The sequence below is a fragment of the Humulus lupulus genome, chromosome 7 (genome assembly GCF_963169125.1).
Source record: "Humulus lupulus chromosome 7, drHumLupu1.1, whole genome shotgun sequence".
Classification (NCBI taxonomy): domain Eukaryota; kingdom Viridiplantae; phylum Streptophyta; class Magnoliopsida; order Rosales; family Cannabaceae; genus Humulus; species Humulus lupulus.
This window is the reverse complement of record NC_084799.1, coordinates 8,662,843-8,675,669: the sequence shown is the minus strand read 5'-3', so window position 1 is coordinate 8,675,669 and position 12,827 is coordinate 8,662,843. Positions and strand designations below refer to the sequence as shown.

The 12,827-nt window shown below is 35.0% G+C and overlaps 1 protein-coding gene across 1 annotated transcript; it reads left to right on the top strand.

The window, feature by feature from the left end:
• The first annotated feature begins 5,726 nt into the window (after positions 1–5,726).
• LOC133789409 (uncharacterized) lies at positions 5,727–6,538 on the top strand. Its single transcript, XM_062227250.1, has 2 exons — positions 5,727–5,975; positions 6,058–6,538. The coding sequence occupies exons 1-2, from the start codon at positions 5,763–5,765 to the stop codon at positions 6,313–6,315; spliced, it is 471 nt and encodes a 156-aa protein (XP_062083234.1). The 5' UTR covers positions 5,727–5,762; the 3' UTR covers positions 6,316–6,538.
• The last annotated feature ends 6,289 nt before the right edge of the window (positions 6,539–12,827 follow it).

Sequence of the window (12,827 nt, the reverse complement as noted above, 5' to 3'; positions counted from 1 at the left end):
TAGAGGATCTGTTGAAGGAGTTGTACAAAGCTAAAGAAGTGATTCATTTGTATGTGTGTGTCAAAAAGAATAATGATAAAGGAACGATGAAGCTTTTCAATGATGGTGATGGTGATGGATTCACTGGTGATGATATTGAATTTGGTTGTGATGATGATGTTTTTGATAATGGAAGCTTTTACGATAACTATTTTGGGTGTCATGTAATAGATCAATTTCCAAATGATCCAAGCTATGTCCCGAGTGAAGATATAGCGCAGAGTGGTGAAGACATCATTGGTTCCAATCCCACACCAGATGATATAGTACATGAGGGAGGTAACAATGTACTCGAGGAATGTGATAAAGTAGTTCAAGAAAATAATGATGTAATTGGGAATGACAATATAGTCGGGGGAGGTCAGATTATCCCTTATCAACATTTTGATACGTTTATGGGAAATTTTGCACAATTTAATAGAGAAGCAAGTCAAAATAGTGGCAGACATGATGGATTTGATTTAAAAGTGGGTCACCACTTTGTGAGTAAGGATGATTTGAGTTATTATCTTAGCATCATCGCCATTAATGAGAGATTTGAAATGCGAACAACCAAATCAACCAAGTCTGTAAAGGAGGTTCGTTGTATTAGTGAAAATTGCTCATGGAGAGTCTGTGCTACAAAGATGAAAGATTCACATTTCTTTGTCATTCGACAATACTATAGTCTTCACAGTTGCTCATTAATGAACCGAAATGCCAATCATAGACAAACATCCAGTTGTGTTATTGGTTCTCGTGTACAGGGACACTTTAAGAATAGTAAAGACCCACTCAACCCAAGAAGCCTCGCAGGATTCATGCGTAAGGAAATGAAAGTTCAAGTCAGTTATTGGAAAGCTTGGAAAGGAAAACAATGGGCTCAAAATTTGATTAGAGGAACGGCCAAAGAAATTTTTGCCTTGCTCCTTTCGTATTGTCACATGTTGAAGCAGGCAAATCCAGGTACAGCTACCCACATTGAACTTGATTCAGAAAATAAGTTCAAGTACTTTTTTATGGCTTTAGGTGTGGCCATAAGAGGGTTCACTTACATGAGGAAAGTAATTGGTATTGACGCGGCTTGGATCAAAACTAACCATAAGGGTGTGTTATTAGTAGAAACTACACAAGATAGTGAATATCATACTTACCCCATTGCATGGGGTTTGGTTGACAGTGAGAATAACGCTTCATGGACATGGTTCTTAGAGAAGTTGAAGGAGTTGATACCTGATAGCGAGGAATTTGTCAAAATGACCATGTAACAAATTGAAATTTGCAAAATAACATTTCATTTTATTTTTATTTTTAATTTATTTAATTTATTAAAAATTAATGAAGTGGCACTCAATTAATTTTAAAAAATCACATTAACAACAAACCCTAAAATCCCTAAACTCACGATATCCTTCTCTTCTCTTCTCCTCACCCTTTGCTTTCTTCCATTGCTAAGACCAAAAAGACCAGCCCTCCACTCCAAAAGTCCCTAAAGTCACATACCTTTCTCTTCTCCTCTCCATTTGCTTTCTTCCATTGCTAAGACCAAAAAGATCAGCCCTCCACAAGTCTTTCTCTCTAAAGTCACGATACCCTTCTCTTCTCCTCTCCCTTTGCTTTCTTCCATTGCTAAGACCAAAAATATTAGCCCTCCACTCCATTTCTTTCTTCCTCTGTTAAGACCAAAAAGACCAGCCACAGTCAATACCTTTCTCTTTTCCTTCTTCTTCTTCTTGTCTTCTTCATCAACGACCAATCCCCTCCTTCCCCTATTTGTAGTAAGACTAAAAAAACTCTTATCTTCTTTTCATTCTTCTTCATTCTCCATTAATATTTTTGGGATTTTGTTCTTCATTCTCTTATTTGCAATAATTATTCTTCCATAATTGTAATGGAATCAACCAATGATGTATTAACTACAGTTCCCACACCATCAAACGAATGTGAACAAGTAAGTATTATGATTTTTTATTTTTTTCTACATGAAAATTAGTGTTTGAATGTTATCTTTATCATATAGAAATGAAAGAAAAAAATAGATAAAATGCAACAATCAATTTTACACTATTCATTTCGAAATTTTCATTATTCAATACTTGAAAATTAAAAAAAATGAAGTTGATTCATAGTAACAATTTGCAAAAAATATGAAAATATAGACTATACAGTGCGACTATGTGCGATCCTATGCGACCCACATGGTCGCACATGATTTGCGAAATAAATGAAATATACTGTACAACCGTGTGCGACCCTATGCAACCATGTGCAACCATGTGGGTCGCACATGGTCGCACAAGGTCTTTTAGTTAAATTTTTGGTCGCATAAAGTCGCTTAGTTAATAAATTTGGGTTGTTTAGTTAAATTTGTAATTCATGTTATAGTTTTTATATTTATATTCTTATTATTTATATTAATTTATATATTTTTATTCATTTGGCAAATTATTATTGTAGATGCCCAGAACTGTATTAACGACAGAGCTTCCTTGTATACCCCGTGTCATTTCTACTAATACAGTTTCAAAATCTAAAGTTACCATCAGATCTCCGCTGAGTGTAATAGACCAAATAAAAGATTGACTTTCAAATTCTGATAAGGTCGTTTTTAAACATTACACCCAATTGGGTCGTTTGTTGGACCTCGACACTCGAGGCTCTTTCCCTGGCACTTTAGCAAACCAGATAGTTTTGAGGATGGTAGATTGCCAAAAGAGGCATGAGTTATGGTTTTTGATTAATGACAAACCTATGAGGTTTTCTCTCCAAGAGTTTGCAATAGTATCTGGATTGTACACTAGTGGCGGACCAACACCTGAAGAAATGAAGGTTGTTTCTTCTGAGAACAATTTAAAGAAAAAGTACTTCAATGACAAGATGTCTATTAAAATAGAGGACATAGCTAGTGCTCTAGATAGCATATCGAAAGAATGTAGGAATAAGGACAGAGTGAAGTTGTGCTTTATCTGTTTGCTTAGCGCATTTCTAATAATGTCAAGTTCTGGTTCGATAGTAGATCTTAAATGGCTACAACTAGTGGACAAGCTAGATATATTTGACAAATATTGGTGGGGGAAGCTGGCATATGAGAAACTAATAGAGCAAATCACGAAAAAAGATATGAAGAATAATCCCACTGAGAAAGAGATTAAGTGGAACTTCTTTAGTTGTACTTGGATATTTCTGGTAAAATTTTTTATTATGATTATATTTTTAGTAAGTTTATTTATTTTTGGATATTTTTTATTATATTTTGTGATATGATTTTAATTATTGTTTTGTCTCTTATAGATATGGATTTGTGAAGCAATACCAAAGTTGGGTGACATGGTAGGACAAAGAATCCCAAGAAACCATATTCCTCGATGGCTTGGTTGGAAAATAAATGATAAGCATAAACTCACAGTTACAAGAATATCAAAAGTAATAGAAAATGATGTTGAGGTATTTATCCACATGCAAAATGATTTATTGTCTTGTATTAAAAAAATATGATCAAGGCAACTTATGTTAGTTTATTTTCTTTGTGTATTAGTTTTTTGTGCGACCTACATTAGCTCAAACTTCAAAGGAGAAGGCATAACTTTGTTATGAAAGGCTTGGTTGCTACGAGGACAATGAAGATGACGTAATTGATCAGATTTCTTCATTTTTAGTGGGTGATGTCATTTTACGTGATCCACAGTGTTCTGCGCCACATGTGGAGCCTCCATCTTCGGGTGTGGAGCCTCCATCTTCGAAAGTTGAGCCTCCATCTTTGGGTGTGGAGCCTCCATCATTGAATATGGAGCCTTCCCAATTCACTCCAATTTGTCAAATATCATATTTGCATCCATCTTCACAGCCTCCCTCTTCTTATTATGCTCGTAGTGAGTTATTGGAATCAGTGAAGCGTGTGATAGCCGACCAAGAAAAGTTGCACAATGCAAGATATGAGGAGATTGAACGTGTAAATAAAGAAAGGCACGACGCAATAATGACAACCATCGCCGACCATGATTACTTGAATAAAGTGAGGCATGAGACACTATTAGAAAGATTTGATGTTTTGATTGACATCTTTCGACCTATAGCTGCACAACTTTCTGGAGCTGGAGGAGAAAAGACTACAAAAGATAACCAACAAGTAAATTTTATTTGCAATAACTTTAATATAGCTATTTTTATTGTCATCTATATTTTTATTTATAATAATGTGCCTTGTAACTTCATGGTTGTAGGATTCACCATCTTATGCACACTTTGTTGGAGATGGATTTGTAACACCTATAGGTGAAAGGAACATGGAGGGTGGCCAGGCCTCCACACCTGTAGGAGAAAAGATTGTTGAGAATACAACATCTGGTTTTCCTACACAACCTGCAGAAAACGAAGTCACCACACAGTCTCATGTGTCTGCAAATTCCTATGAGACACCACCATCAATTGTTTATGAAGGAATTACTAATGAAAAGCCTGGTGACGAGGTAGAACAAATCGTTCGAGATGGTCGACCATTGAGGTTAAGAAAACGGGCCCCAAGCTTGAAATCACCATTCACACCGTGGCCGAGGAAACGTCGATACTCTAAGTTAGAACCTCCTATTTTCGACCCTTTTAGGCAACCTATTGAAGATGATGTGCAAGCATTCTTTAGGTGGTACAATGGCGATACAGGTGGTACAAGTTATATTCGTTGTGGCCAGATGTCACATGACAGAAGTTTTTTGAGATATTGTTGGCAAAGCAACGATATATTGATAGTGAGGTAAGCTTTATCATTCAAATATATCATGATAATTATATAATACTAATTATATACCCATCATAATTAATAATTAATAAATGTTTTTTTGGCAGCATGTCGATGAAATTACCTATTTATTTAGAAAAAGAATGGATAAATTTCATAATATCTTTCCAAAAGATATATGCATATTGACTGATGAGTTTGGACAACATGTGCATGCACTATACCACGCGCCTCGACAGGAAAATAGTAATGTATGCAAAAAAAAACTCCAAAGCTAATGTTGTTTGTTGATGGAATCAGACCAGTTAGGGCGAGAGTTTGGTCGGACGTCAATTACTTCTATGTGCCTTGGAATGACGGTGAACAACACTGGATGTTAGTGTTAATTGACATCCGTAACTGGACGATATTGATTTATGACTCAATTCCAAGTCACTGGATCTCTATAGAGGCCATGAAAAAATCTGTGCAACCACTTGCAGAATATTTTCCTTTTTTACTTCAAGACAGTGGCCATTTTGAAAACTTATGTCATCAGTGCAATCGTCACATGAATATAAAAGTAGCCCTTGCAGATACTGTTCCTCTTAACAAGAGAACGTAAGTTTTATTTTATATATTCATTTTTAAATCCAAACTTGTAAAGATAATACTAACGTAGTTAAATTTATCCTTATAGCGAAGATTGTGGTATATTCATGTTTAAGACAATGGAAATGCACATTGCGTTAGTATGAATATACCGGTAATGTGCATTTCCATTGTGGTATAGAGTAGCTCTTTCCATTGTGGTTTGCTACTCAGATTGGCCTAAATGGTTGAAGAATGTTTATTTTGTACATACTAAGAAGTAGAACTACTCTATCTGTGGACACTGAGTTAGAGAAAAGTTACTAATACTATGTTTGTAAGCAAAACCGTAAGCACGAAAGCCACAAAAGAGATGGTGAGAATATGGCCAAACACCCTTGTCATTGTTATTCCTTTCAAAAGTTTTGTTTTTTAATTTTTCATGACTACTAAACATTTTGCACGTCAGCTAAGTACTCTTGATCGCCTTTTCAAGTCCGAGATAAAGCAACATAAACAAGATGACTTCCAGTTCTCCAACTTCAAGGTTTCAATAAAGAGCGGTACACCCCAGCAGGACAATGGGCACGATTGTGGAGTATATGTCATGAAGTTTATGGAGTCCTTCTTCAAACGGGAGGAATCCATGTCTCCGGTATGTAGTTGTTAAAATTAATTATTCGTCTACCTGTGTGTTAATACTGAAATTAACCATTTTAATCAATGTGTCCTTGCAGTTTGCTCCAGTGGATGAGCGGCTGAAGATAGCATGTCGGCTTGTAACACATGATCGAAACGAGGTGAGGGTGGTTGTTTTCGCTGACAAGGAAAAATACTACATGCAACAGACTCCTCTACCCGTAGGTAGCCCTGTGAAGACCCATTCGGACCCCAGATTTTCAACGAAGAAGCTGAAGTCGAAGAACTCCATTCCCACACATCCAGTACCAACAAGGACTAGTGGTAGACTGAAGAGAATTAAGTATGAGGAATAGTTAATCAAACCATCTATGTTTTTTGGTATTAGCCATGCCCACTTTTCCTTCTCCCGGATGTATTAAATCAAGTTGGTAAAGGTTGAGGAATTGTAAAGGAGAACTAGTTTCAGTTTTTTAATAGGCATTTTGATTTATTAGGTCCAGATACATTTGTCTACAATCGACATTGTAGATCGTAACCTCTAAATTTGGCCAGTACGAAGTAGATATGTTTGTATACTGAGTTAATGTGTAATAATTAAGTACTAAGTTAACTTGTCTAAAAAAAGTATAATTCCATTTTAATATTCAAACTTATTATATATCCAATAGTTTTTTTCTATTCAAACTATTGTGTACAGATTCAATTTAGTAGGAAAACCCACCACAATTGTGGCCCTAAACTACACCATTCAATTTGTATTTGGTGAAAATATAATAAATAAATTATGCGGTAATCATTTGATTAGAACAATTAATGAAAGAAAAAATTATCTTCAAAATTGGAAGTTATTTGACATTTCTTTTTTACTTTTGGGTAATCTAGATGGATCTAGATGGCATTCGAATTTATTAGCAGTTTGTATTTCTCTGTTGAATTGATATTTAAATTTAGAAATCTAATTTTGTTTCATCCAAACCACACGGAAATTGTGAGGGGGTGATTGTTTTAGAAATTTGAAAGTTTATGTTCCAATAAGATATGAATTTAAGGAGAGAACTGAAACGTTAAAATGGAAAATTATTAGTTCGAACATGATTTCAGTATTTCACTAGATGGAACATGTGTGTCTTAATTGTTCCTTCGTCGCTGTGATGGCCTTCTAAAATTAACACTAGGGACACCATCATCATCATCGTGTTCAGCATGGATTTTGGCACGAGTCTCACTATTTGTTGCCGCATCATCACCTTGATATGGTCCAAGAATACTGTCAGGCAAGCTATCTTCCCTATCCGATCGCGCCCCAACAGACTGTCGCACTAATAAAAGTAGATTGTCGAGCTTATCCATTGTCTCTTTTTGGCGATTCTGCATATCCCTCTGTCCACTTAATATGTTGGCAACTTGAGCCTCTAAGTCCAATTGCATTGCCTTAACCTCGGCCAAGTCTTTCACCATTTCCGATAATCCATGAAAGTATGTTCGAGATTCCTGGTTTTGTTGTGTGAAATCATCCTCCATCATTTCATCATCCCCAGCAATGCGATCAAGCCAAGCATCTTCCATTATCTCGTGCTCCGTGAGTGTTCGACCCACACAGTGATCTAGTCCCCCGAGCTTACGTAGGTGGGAGGTGTCCATGTGTTGGTCTCCTGTTACCTTCACCAACTGTGGTCTCTCCTCCAGTGTAGGCTTCAAAGTAGAACAACAGTGGTACTAAATGTGGAACAAGCACAAAAAGACTACAATTACTGGAATTTCAATTAAAAAAATAATTAGTCTTAGAAAGTGGAAAGACCGCAACAGAACACTTACCTTATCTTTGTTCAGCATGTTGGCCACATCTACGGCAGTGAAAATCTTCACGCTTTTCCATCGCACCATTCTTGGAATATCCTTGCTAGTAAATGTTGCACATTCCAATCCTACCTCGCGTATTGCCTCATAAGCCCAATACTGAATTGCTGGAGCAAATCCGTATAATGTGTACTGAGCATGAATTTGTTGGCCTTTACATTGCTTCGAATTCATTGTACTTTCCACAACCTTCTCCAAATACTTAGCTCTTTGTTTTCTCATGTCCTTGCGATATGAACCTAAAGTCTTTTCAAACGATTTATGCCCCCAAGGGTAGTTATAGAAAAAATCAAGATCTTCAACGACTAGCAACAAGTCCTTTTCGATTGCGGCGACAGGCTCATTTCCATATAGGACGCTGTCAACTAGAAAACATAGTCCGAGTTTCCAGGTGTCTTCTACATCTTTGCAAGCCTTAAAGACCTCCTCCAACTTGCTTGACAAAATTCTGTTAGCACCTTCAAAGTACAGCTCCACTAATCTTCCACTTTTCAAAGTAAGCTTCTCATATTTCTTAGTGTCAGGTGCTTCGAAAGACAACCCAGTGATCATTGCAAACTCCATTGTCCCAAACCGGAGCCGCTCACAACCGATACGGAATTGTACCTCATGCACCTTGTTTGAGGGTATCTTTCTCATAAGCAGCCCATGTATGAGTGTCCCTGAAAATTTGAATTGCGGCACTGTGAAGAACTACTTAAATACTGACTTGTTAGCCCTCTCAAGAAGATTATGTTCATTAAACTTGTCTTTCAACTTTTGCAGTGCCGGCGTTCCTCGGTAGGTGATCCGGCCCGGAAACTGGTCCTCCACGGGAATTATGAGGTCTGACATTTGCGAAATAACCAACAACCATATCAATCAGAAAATGTATCTATCCAATAATGTGACAAGGAAAGTTCTAGGGTTGAACACTGCCAAACATATATGGAAGAAACTTGAAGAAATTTATGCCTAGCCTACATTAATTAACAAACTTAATCTGTTAGAGATATTGTATGGTTTTAAGATGGTTCCATATTTATCTTTACATGAAAATTTAGATTCTTTTAACAAACCGAAGCAGTGATTCTACTTCAATCAGTACCAACTACATGTGAAGATGTGAAATCAGTCTTGAAGATATGCTTGGAGCAATTAAATGAATTAGAAAAATAAGCAGAAACAACCAAGGAGGGAACCATTGGCTTAGGTAGAATTGCTTAGTTTTTTATTTTAGTGATATGCATTCGAAAACTGCTGCTGATGTGTTCTCAATCAAGGAGCCTGGTTTGCTACTCAGATTGGCCTAAATGGTTGAAGAATGTTTATTTTGTACATACTAAGAAGTAGAACTACTCTATCCGTGGACACTGAGTTAGAGAAAAGTTACTAATACTATGTTTGTAAGCTCTTTATGTACTATCAGAACAATCAAGAAAGCATTCTTTTCATAGATGTTTATCTCATACATTGTCATTGATATACAATAATCAGTTATAAGTAGTTAATCTCCTGTGTACATGTGCAACTTTTGTGTAGCATGGAGTTGAGATTGTGCACCAAAGAATATTAAAATTGAGAACCAAAGAAAAGGAAATGAGTATAGTATATTAAAAGTAGGGCAAGCCAAGTCTTGGTGCAATAAATCTCATTGTATCACATGATCATATTAAGTAGAAGCTTGGTTGAAGAATTCTAGTAACTTTCTCAGACAGAATTCCTTTCAACATAGGCTGATACATTTGATGTGAATATGTGACTAGTTTATGACCATTAGTAAAAAGGAAAACAAAAGCTGATATTCATTTGAACAGCAAGAGGGATTTGATTTTGGAATAGGTAAAAGGTGCAGATTTTCTAATGTAAAATGATATTCAATAAGTTGATAAAACTGTAAGCATTCATCTTAGAGCTATTTATATGGTAAGAACACTAATTAGTTAAACCAGTTTGGAAACCAACACAGATATGGTAAAACAATTCAAAACGCTTAACTGAAACAGATGAAATAAATTTGCTAACTGTATTTAGTCAAGTTATGACATTTTTCTTCTTTGACAAGTGAATCGTAGTGTATTTAGTCCAGTTGCACAACAATTCATAACATTGTTTCATATAAAAAATAAGGAAAAAAGAGAGCTTGAATATGCAATCGAAACATAGATCAAAACCAGAATCCCATATATAACACAACAATACTCAATCTTTTCAAACCCCCGATCAAAACTCAACCTTAAATTCCTAATCCTCATTCATAAATAAATAAAAGAAGATAGAGATAGTTGGGCATACTTGTTCTGTGATCCAACGACAAGAGCCAAATCCTTTACAACACGTCCCTTGGTTTCTGATCAGAGAAGAAACAAGCAGGCAAAGAAAATGGAAATCATCGATTGGTTTGTGATCAGAGAAGAAATCCAAATGTACCCATCACATAAACAAAAAAAATCAAAAAAATTATGGCAAAAATCCAATAACGTGAGAAAGTGAGAGAAATAGTAATGGAGAAGAGAATGAAAACTCACATGTGGAAGAGAGGAGGTCATGGAGGGCAAGAAAAGCTACGGAGGAAGCTGAAGAGGCTGAACCTAATCGTGAGAAAGAACCATCTGAAAAAATTTTAATTTTTTTTTAAGTGATAAAATGTTTCTTTCAAATTTTTTGAAATTTTAATTAAAATTTAAAAAAAATTAAAGTAAAAATATTTTACCGAACGTGTTTCTTATTTTTGTTATCATATTTTTAATGATTTAAATAGAAAATTGTTTAAACAAAGTTTACCGAACACGCCCTCAGCTCTTGTTCACAATATGCAGAAAATAGATCAAACAAAATAAAAGTTCCAAACTCTGTAGGATATAAATTCTGTCCAATTTTTCATTTCATAACACATGTCAACTTGATTCAATAGTTAGTCAATTTCATCTCTTTTTAACAAACAAGAGAGCAAAACAACAAACTAGATTTTGGCAAAATTGATTAAAAAAATTCAGCTTCAAGTACTGATATTAGCACCATAAATTAATCCAAAAAGACTACACTATATGAATTTCCTCAAATGAGATTTGACCATATTTACCCAAGTCAAGTTAAATCCCGAAAACCAAAATCAATAAAATAAAATAACAAAGCATCGGTTAATAATATTCAAATGGAAGACCGAGTTCCAACTAAACATCCAAACAAAATCTAAACCAGTGAGAAATAGACAACTAAAGGGAATAAAATGAGAGACGGAGAGAGAACCTTAGCAGGAGAGAACCCACTGGTGAATCAACTTGATCTGAAGGATGAACCGTACGTGATGCTCATGGCAACGAAGATGACAAGCACGAACTGTACATGATGGTTGGACCGCTGGAGATCTGGGTCTGCCATGACCACCGACGAGAATAGATAAAGCGAGTGATGAAGAAAAGCAGAGAGGCAAAAAGCATGGAGGATGAGAGGCGGAAGGGTGAATTGTCGTTGAGACCACCAGATTCTTGTTTCTTCTTTTTGTTACCACCAGTTTTTCACACTTTAGTAGGAGCCAAATGAAAATTAGTTTCGCCCCCCAACAATTTGGTATTTCCCGCTTGCAAAAAACATAACTGTATGGGATTGAAACTAAAAAGCCCCAATTCGAATTTTCAATTAAAAACAAAGCCCCAATTCGAAAACAATTGTGTCTCTTACCCTTTTTTTAATTAACTGATTTTATGGCTAGCATAAATTTAAATTTTGATATAAAAATTATTATAAATATAAAAGTTAATAATATACAAAATTTAAAAACACAAAACATCTAGTTTTAAGGTTTTTTAATAATTATATAATTTTTATAAATATATATTTACATAATTGGCCCCCAACCATAATTTAGTTTATTTTTAAACTTATACTATTCATTATTTTTTTTACAATTTTTCAGCCCAGGTATTTTAAGGGAGTCCTTAAATAGTATTAATGACTCCCAAAGTAAGTCCTTAAAATTGTTAAATAAAACACTAATTTTTTAGCCCAGATTTTGTTAGGACGCGCTTATTTTTTTAAGACACTCATTGCGAGTCCTAAAATGTATTTTTTTTTTACTTTCAATGAGTGTTCTAAAAGCTCGAAAAATATTTTTAAGGACTTGCATTTATGTGTGTCCTAAAATAATCTCCCGTAAAGGGTATTTTGTAGTAGTGACTATAATTTATTACCACTGCCAGGTATATAATATTACAATCTTTTCTTTACTGGTAAAATGAACGTAACAGAGAATGTCGTCTGAATATTTAATTCCACTTTTCAAAAACTATGAAATTGTTGCAAATTGTGCAATTTACAATTTCGCCCAATCTCCAATGATCTAGACTCGACGAAATTTGTGGCAGATTGCATAAGATTTGTTTCATATTTCGACCAATCTCGATGGATCTAGTTTTCCATCGAAATATTTGGCAGATCTGATAAAATGAAGGTAACAGGGATTGTCGTCTGAATATTTAACTCCACTATTCAAAAACTATGAAATTATTGCAAATTGTGCAATTTACAATTTCCCCCAATCACCAATGATCTAGACTCGTCGAAATTTGTGGCAGATTGCATAAGATTTGTGTCATATTTCGACTAATCTCGATGGATCTAGATTTCCATCGAAATATTTGGCAGATAGCATAATATCATACTTGAAACTTCGACCAATATCAATGTGACAAGACAACGCACGATTTTTTAAGCATAGTGGTTTTCTATATTACTATGTAGCCCTTAGTAGCCGATTTTAGTATATAACAAGCACACTGAGTTTGCATTAAATTTAAACAAACTTAAATTTTACCAAACCAACTTTTCTGTCTTATTTATGGGAAAATTAAATTTTAATTATTGTAGGTTAAAAAAAATGAAACCATGTAATAATATCATTAGAAGGTGAACAAATGAATAAAACTCAAGGATTTAAAATTAATTTTCATTTAGGCAACCCCTATGGAATAATGTTTGAAATTATGCCTTTGTAGAGAGTCAATTAAAATTTTCATATACATTTGGATGC